At 37.7% G+C, this 8,636-nt stretch overlaps 1 protein-coding gene across 1 annotated transcript in view; it reads left to right on the forward strand.

The window, feature by feature from the left end:
- The window catches only part of DARS1 (aspartyl-tRNA synthetase 1), a 35,584-nt gene that overhangs the window by 14,852 nt on the left and 12,096 nt on the right, over positions 1 to 8,636 (forward strand). Inside the window, exons 4-6 of the mRNA XM_014306948.2 lie at positions 2,679 to 2,781; positions 4,047 to 4,127; positions 4,600 to 4,659. Of these exons, the coding sequence (XP_014162423.1) occupies positions 2,679 to 2,781; positions 4,047 to 4,127; positions 4,600 to 4,659 (244 nt within the window). The remainder of the gene's footprint in view (positions 1 to 2,678; positions 2,782 to 4,046; positions 4,128 to 4,599; positions 4,660 to 8,636) is intronic.

Consider the following 8,636-nt stretch of genomic DNA (forward strand, 5'->3'; position numbering starts at 1 on the left):
CTGCTGCTGTGGAGAATGCTTTGCTGTAGTTACTGGCATTTTATTAAAACATCTAGTTCCTTGTTGTAACTTGAACTGAAAATGCCATTTCAGTAACATCCTTGGAATGATCTTTTGGAATCAAAGCAGCACCTTCCAGGTTTCTGTAGTTTGTGTTTGGTGCAGTGTTATGGACTTCAGATACTTCCAGCTCTAGGTCTTGCTGAGCATGGTTCAAAGAGAACTCAAACCACAAGTTTTTATTTTCATACTGGAATAAATGTGGAGTTTAAATGAGGGAAAGCACATTGTTTAATTATAAAATGAAAGTTTAGAGGAGATGATGGATGTTTATAAATGCAAAGATGGTCATATGCAGTAGGACCCTTCCTAGTGCTTTTGTGTACCCAGGCAGTTACTTGAATATATTTTCAACTGAGTTCCTACACAGTTAGGAACTCCGTTGAAATACATCTTAAAATTGTGGCAAATATAATGACTGAGGAATGCTACAGTTTTAAATACATTCCAGATCAAGAAACATGTTTTAATTGCAACTCCAGTGTAGAGATGGAAAGCTCATTTTATCCTATGTGCAGAGTTTTAAAGTTATGCAAGTTTGCAAAGCAACATTGCAGTTACAGTGATGTAAAAGTCAGTTTCTTCCTGTATTTTTAACCTGATACCATTTTGCATGTCTTGAATTCCTTGCATGGTCTGATCAGAGCTCTGTACAGACTTCAGTAGCAGTTCTCATCCATGGGATCACCAATCTAATTATGAATCCTTACAGCACATTTATATTTAACTATTATTTTTCACAGCACAGAGAATTTCCTTCAATAAGTTTAAAACATTATTTGCTGTTATTACTGAGAAGGCTTTTATTCAGCAGATTAGGAACTGATATTTTCAGTGAAGACAGTGCTATTCATGTCATTAGTAGCGTTTTCTGGACATTTGCCAAAATGTTGACATGGAAAAGGAAGCAGGAAAAATAGAAAACTTTTTAGGGGAAAAAAGTTCACATAAGAGTAAAAGCAAAGGGAATTTCTAGTTACACTTAATACTGGTTTAGCATCATATATTCTCGTAGATGATGACACTCTCTTGCATCCAAAGCGCTGTATTGGTTCCACAGTCTGTGTGAGGAGTTTCAAACAGAATCATTTGTAATAGAAAGTACTTGGAAGCACTTGGTGTCATTTCAATTATCCTTTCTCATATTTGTTGCCTCTGCTAAACTAATGGAAATGGAGGTTCACCCATAACTAAATGGATTCTTATTTAAAGCCTGCTCTCAGCCTCTGCTTTGTACAAATTTAGTTGTGATTTGAGCAACTGTAGCTCTTCTAAAGTGTAAATGTACCAGAAGAACACGCTGTTCATGAGTTTAATGCAGTACATGGAATTACCTAATGGTTAAGCAAGTCAAGCATATGAGGCACCCTTGTCTGTATTAACTGTGGAGCAGCTAATAAGTTCTATCGCCTGAAAGTATTACCATTGAAAAAAAGTGTAATCAGCTAAAATAGTCAAATTTGGCATTTTATTTTTTAGTTAATTGGAATTTACTTACAATGCCACTGCTAGGTTTTGAGAATTTGATGCTTGAATTTTCCGCTCTTACTTCAATATCATCAGATTTTTCAAGATTTTTATTCAAAGTAAAAAATGTGTCAGCCTTGCAAAGTTGAGGGTTGTTAATGGCTCTTTGCTTTGCTGCTTTTAGCAGTGGCCAGCTTGTCTGATAGCATCCTCACTCACCTCTTATTGTTTGCAGTTAAATTGTGGGCCTGATGCTTTCCTGCTGTCTAAGGGCTTAGGTGGTCAAGTGATGCACGTAAAGTGCCTTGAAGCTTTCTCAAGAAGGACTCACAAGTGAAAGATTAATTGTAGCATTAGTTTTCTTAAAAAGGAAAGTAATATTTTTAGATATTTGGCCTCCTGTAAGCTAACAGAGAGACAGAGTGAAAATATATTTCCAGTGAGGGTGAGATTATCTGTAGAAAAGTGCTGGTTTAAACTCCAGTACATTAAATGTGTAAATAAAAACTGCTCATACAAATTCTTTTCTCACCTCTGACTCTTGAGGCTTTTGTTAATGTTTGCTCATAGCACACATACTTTATATCATGTCTTTGGAAGACTTTCAGGATGGTGTGTGCTGTTCTAATGTACTACGAGTGACTGTTAGTGTTGAGCAGTTAGGATGTCCCCTGTCACAGAGAAATGACTCGGGAGCATCTTGCATCTTTCAGTAACAAGTCATGTAGTTTAAACAAGATGAAATAGTTTTGATTTTCCCTTTCAGTCCTAGGACTTCCCTTCAGTTTGTTGTTCCGCTGGTGAAGACACATCTTGCAGATAATTGCATCAGCTGACACATGGAAGAGTGTCTGGCCTAGAAAAAGTGCTCTGCCACTTTATGTATAAACAACACACAGAGAATGGATGAGCACTGAGCTCAATCATAATTCTTTCCCTCTCAAGTCTTCCACCCCAGTTTGAATTCCTTGTGGCTGGGGATATTTCAACAAACTCCTTTATTAATCAGTTATTAGATATAAAAGTAACTTCAGATCCTTGACTGTTCTGTTGTGCAGCAGTCCATACAGTGCATGAATGGTGCTCAGTGCTGAGGCTGCTGCAGTGTGCAGTGGAACTTATTGAGCCTCCTGTCCTCTCTTCATTGCCAGCATCACCAAAGAGAGCATTGTGGACATCGAAGGCGTTGTGAGGAAAGCATATCAGAAAGTCGGAGGCTGTACTCAGCAAGATGTTGAGCTTCATGTTCAAAGGGTAAATTTTTGAGCAAATGGAGCACTGGTTAATTGTTTGATAGATTATCTGTTGAGACTGTCTGTCTGCCTGCATATGTAAAGTTGGTCAGTAAGGAATCTCATGTCAGAGAAGTACACTGCTTTAAGCTACACATTTCAGTGTTTTATATGTAAAAATGAAACACTTCTGGTTTTAAGATACTTGGAGTTTATATTTCCCTGTTTTTATCTGCCATTTGAATTACAGTATTAAGTAAAATAAAGTATCTCTCTAGAACAATTTGGCTAGAAAAGCTTGTAATTCTAGGTTTTGATTCTTATCTGCAGTAGATTCTGGAATAAAAAGTCTGCTGCTTTTTAAGTGCAAGTCAGGAGTTTCTTTATCAGAGTTACAATCTTCCCCTCAGTACAATGGACTGCAATACATAATTCTCACAGAAATAAACTCTCAGTGGCTTAACAGTATGGAAACTTCTGAAATCTAAAGTTCCTGGAGCTTGAGCTGTAGGGCAGGAGGAAGTGTAACTTTATAATTTGTTTAAATAGAAAGCATATTTAAACCTTTATGTAATATCCTTTTCTTCTGAAGGTTTTTAACTAAACTGTATGCCTACAATACAGTTGAAACCCAGTCACCCCAGGACTAGAGCACAATGGCTATTATAGCAGTGAGGTAAATCTTAGCTAACAGCATTGGGAAAAATCTGCAGATTTTGAAGAAACATGTTTTAATATGTGCGCAGATTATTCTATGCTTGATTTTTCTGAAAGAACATCAAATTCACTGCTCCTCTAGGAGCAATACTAGACCATAAAGCACAGCAAGGTGGTTTTCATTCTCTGATTGTATTTTAGTTATCTCATAAATTTCTGAATCTGAAATAGCTCTTTCAGCTGTATTCAGATGATAAGTAAATGATAACGTTAACAAGGAGAAGAACGGGATGATCTTGCTGGAATCAAACTAAAACTCAGTGAAATCTGGCATATTCAGAGCTGGCATTCATGCCAAAAGGCTTGTCCCTCAGGCTGTATGAACTTGCTCAATTTGGTGCTTCCCAGAAGAAAAAAAGATACTTCAAATCTAAGGGAAAGCAAGAACTAAGCACTTCAGTATTGTCATGAGAATGCACAATGTATCTCAAGTACTGGTATAAAATCACAGCCTTAGAGCCAGTAGCCTATGCAAACACTGTTTCAAGTCTCTGCTAGAAATATCCTTTTGTAAATCACACCTCCTTTTGAGCAGAGCCTCATGCTATTTCTGTTCTCTCTCAATTTCAGATCTATGTGATCAGCTCAGCTGAACCCCGGCTGCCCTTACAGCTGGATGATGCTGTTCGACCAGAAGTGGAAGGAGAGGAGGTGAAAACTTTGCATCCTCAAATGCTTTTTATTGTCTTTGTAGCTGAACAAAAGCACGAAAGCCAAGCAACTTCCTTAATGCGGTGATTCTGGGGGTTTGATGGGTTTGCATTTTACTTCCTTTGTGCCATCCAGAACTGTGTTCAACATCTCTATAGCTTTGATGTCTGCTGCACCTGCAGTGGAAGGTCAAAACCAGAGGGTTCCCAATCTTGTGTGTGTGTCTGATGCATCCTCATAGTTGGTTCTGCCTATGACCTCTGGGAGAAGTTGCACCTTGAACTTTTCTGTGCTGCCAGTTTGCTCTGTATTCTTTCTAGAATGATCTAGACGTTCAGCTGAACATAGAAATTACCCTTTGCTTTTAGCCAGAGGGCGTTTTTCTCCATTGATTTTGGTTTTTTGAAGTTTTGATTTTGTTTATTTTTTGGATGTGTGTGTATTCACTATGTGCTTTTGTGCAACTGTTTAGGATGGAAGAGCTACTGTAAACCAAGATACAAGACTGGACAACAGAATCATTGACCTAAGGGTAAGGAACATGCCGTGCTGCAGGTTTGCCTGCAAGTGTTTATTCTTCATATTTCTAATCCACAAAGCAGTAAAAGTCATGGATTTGGTGGAATTGTATTGTTGGCCAGAAGAAAAGCAAACAATGTGTTTTTGTGGTTTTGTGTGGTATTGTAAAAGCACAGGGTTTTTGAATCCTAAATGTTTGCCTTTACTGACATTAATTAAAGAACATATATTGGTAGTTCAAAGGCAAACACTGATGATTTGACATGTGGCTGTGTACATCTGGGCTGTTTAGCTGCAAAAGTCAAAGGTGACTGAATAGGGACAATTTAGAGACAACATTTTTTCTCAGATGTAGTTTTTGTTATCCAAAACCTGTAAAGAGCTTGGTTTTGAAGTATAAGATGGAAGTTCTGAGTTGAACAGGCAGTTGAGGTGCTGTAATGCATGCCTTGCCAGAGAAATTGTACCAGGCCACGATACCAATCTCATTCTCTTTGTTGTTTCCACAGCATTCATGTATTTTCCTTTTTTTTTCTGAAACACCTTTCTTTATCCAGGTCATGGAGACCCAATTTGTGAATTCATAGACCTCCCATATATTTACCATTTCTAATCAGCAGCAAAATACTCTCTACTATATTACTTACAGAACTTAATTCTTTTTTTTATTAAACAGCAGCTAACACTTAAGTGTGTAACTAACTTAAAGCATTACTGACTTGAGGCATCTTGGCCTTTTCCTAGGCTTTTTAGCCATTTTAGGCTCTCCACAATAAAATTTTAATCAACATTGAATGAAGACTATACTTAGCTGATTTTTTTTTTGATACCTAGTACTGCCTTCAGAGTTCTTGATAATGGCAGTTTCTTAGTAAATCAATCTTTCCACCTGAGAAATGAAACAAAAAAGTAATTTACTAGAAAATTTGGAAAAGTTCTGGCACTGAGAGACTTACATCTTTTCAACAGCTGATGTCCTTATTTCAGCAACTAAAACTACTTGTGTCAATTGTTTTACTTGTACCAAAATTAATTGCCTTTCACTTGACCTTATGTACCATACTGAGTAAGTTCAGTCTGTGGTTACTTTTCAGGGTACTCAGTATCTCATCATATTGGTCTCTTAATCTGTCTTAAATTAAGCCTTTAATGAAAAGAATTCTATACTAATGATTGAAAGTGAAAATCATTTGAAGGATCATCAGCTTATGGTAGTACTGAGACAGTGTACTGAATTGAAGGGGAGAAATCTGGGATGCTTGAACTGCAGGCTTTACTTGAACATCTGGTGATGAATAAAAATAACCAACAGCACTCCAGAGAAACTTAAGAAAATCCATTATATTGAAGAAACACCTGTATAATAAACTGAAAGGAGCCATGAGGCCCAAAGAGAACAGAGAAATTATACAAAGGGAAATAGCATTTAAAAATACTGAGTGAAAATGGCTTGGAGGTATCCTTGGCTGTAATGCAATTGAGGGCATCTGCAGAGCAAAGCCTAAGAAGGTAAATAGTAATGGAAAAAGAATCAAGACTCATGCCAGAATGAACACAAGAGTTGGAATGGAAAGGGCTGGGCTAAAGTTCTACCCCTGTACTCATCCAGTAGTTCAGCACAACCATCCCAATACTTCTGAAATATCTTTGTCAGTACAGCAGAAGGGCATTAGTTGTCAGTATTCTGCCTGCAGGGTGCAACTGCTGACATAAGTGGATGTTGCTGTAACCTCTTCTGTGTCCCAACCACTGTTGGGACACCTTTTCTTCAGCAATGTCTGGCACCTTGTTTTGAGCTCTGAATCTTAACTCTGTGTTAAGAAGCTGTTTTTCTCCTTAGCTCCAGCAGCTGCTGCAGTGTGGTGCTAAGCACCTGTTTCATGCTGAACAGGAATTCAGGTTAGTTTTTCACAGAATTGGTGACAGGATGGAATGCCAGATCTCAGTACTGCAGTGTCTGTCTCATCCTCTGCATACACCTGTGGCTGGGTGTGATCTGGCCACAGCTTGCCCGTGATTAGGCTTGGGTATCTGTCTTGGCCTTCCTCCTCCGCAGAGGAAAACTTTCTGTCTCAGACTGTGTCACATTTCTGTGTGTCTTTTCTGTTGCATCTTTCATTATGTGTTTCAGAACAAAAGCAGATTCTAAATATGATATTTTAATCTGTTTTTTTAAAGAGAGTGCTGAATAAGCAGAAAAGATATTTCATGAAGAAAGGGGAAATTTCAGTGAGAACACATGCGTTTATATATATAGATGCATCCTAAGCACTGTATGTAATGGAATCACAAGAGTAGGAATACAAAGAAACCCAGAAAGTAGTAATTGATTTTCAGTGATTTGGTTCCATAGATTGGAGCTACTGGATTACAAATGGGGCTTCAAAGATCCTTAAGTGTTTCAAATGCACTGCATACATAGGCATGTCCTAAGGAGGATTGCAAACATGATGTGTTATCTGAAACCATTGTTCCCACAGCTGTTCCTTCTAGGAAAACCATATCATGGGCAACAGGGAAAAATTTTAACAGAATAGTTCTAATGGAAATGCTGTGATGTCTGTTCCTACAAGTGTGGGAAGAAGTCCAGCCACAGCTAAATGTAATCATCTAGTTCTGGTTTCCTCAGTGCCCCAGTTTTTTAAGGAAGACAGAAGTCACTGAACATCAAAAATAGGGACGCTGTTATTTTGAGAAAGATTTACCAAACTAAATGCATAGATCTTGGTTAGGCTCAGACTAAAAAGAGTTGTTTGTGTGCAACTAAAATAATTTTATCCATTTAAACACAGTATTTAAAGCAGTTAAGTAATTAGCTAATTTTAAATAGTGATTAACAGAGGAGTTAACTGGATAGGGCCAAGTCATGATGAAGTGGAGCTGGGAAACTCAGTTATTACATGAATGAAAAAACCTGGATTTCTGAAAATAGCATCACTCCATCCAGCTATAATGTATACCAAGGAAGGTTTGATTATCATGCAATACAAGGAGTGTAATTAATAATAAGGAAATTACATTAATGGAGATGAAAGATGCAAAGTATGTTGCAAAGATTGCAAGACTTCCACTCTTGTGTACATGTGGAAATAGACTGAGTGTTGCAGTGAATCATTACCAGTCTTGCGTTTTGTTTGCTGACAAAGATCTCTCAAAAGTGTCTCATAGTTTAGTTTTTTTAAGATTGGGGGTGGGAAGTACTTAAATGACAGGATGCCAAGCTACTGCTGTAGTTGTTACTGTGAGGTGTGGAGAGAAAACTGTGATTATTTAGGGCTAAGGGGCTTTGAAAATCATTTCCAAAGAATGATTACTGGGGAAGAATGAACCTGTTCTTGGTGGGTTAACTCATAAAATACAGATCACACCCTTGGAGTAGAAAAGTTGGGGTTTTAGAGAAAAGAGAGCTGGTAAGAAGAAAGAAAAGTCCTTGTATGGACTAGATTTTCTTTCACATAACCACGGGTGACTGTGAGGAAACCACTGTTGACCCAACTATCTATTTTTCACAATGGCTTAATGAAAGTCAAACCACTTGATCATAGGGATGTTTGATTTACCATTCACTTACCACAACAGTTAAAAAGCGCAAAGTAGAGAGAGCGCTGACTGTGTTTTTAAATCTTCACTTTTCTGCTGTTCTTAAGTTTCACTGAAGTATTTGGTGGTGTGTAGACTTCCCGTGTCTGTAAAAAGACCTGCAGAAGCTGTATTTCATGAAGTTCTGTGGTACATGAAAAGTAATGAAGAATAGACCAGTGAAACACTGGTTCTTGTAGTTTGCTTCTTAAAAATACCAATTCAGGTCCTCCAGTTTTACATTATTTAAAACAAATAATGAAGAAAAGACCAGTGAAAGAAACACTAATTCTTGGGTTTTACTTCTCAGTTTGTCTGTGAAAAAGTCTGAAGAAAGAAACAACTCAGATTCACCCAGGTTTATGGTGGACCTTACTGATGTCCTTGCTCTGGTTTTTTTTTTGTGTTCAG

Source organism: Geospiza fortis, unplaced genomic scaffold (assembly GCF_000277835.1).
Source record: "Geospiza fortis unplaced genomic scaffold, GeoFor_1.0 scaffold112, whole genome shotgun sequence".
NCBI classification, from domain to species: Eukaryota; Metazoa; Chordata; class Aves; order Passeriformes; family Thraupidae; genus Geospiza; species Geospiza fortis.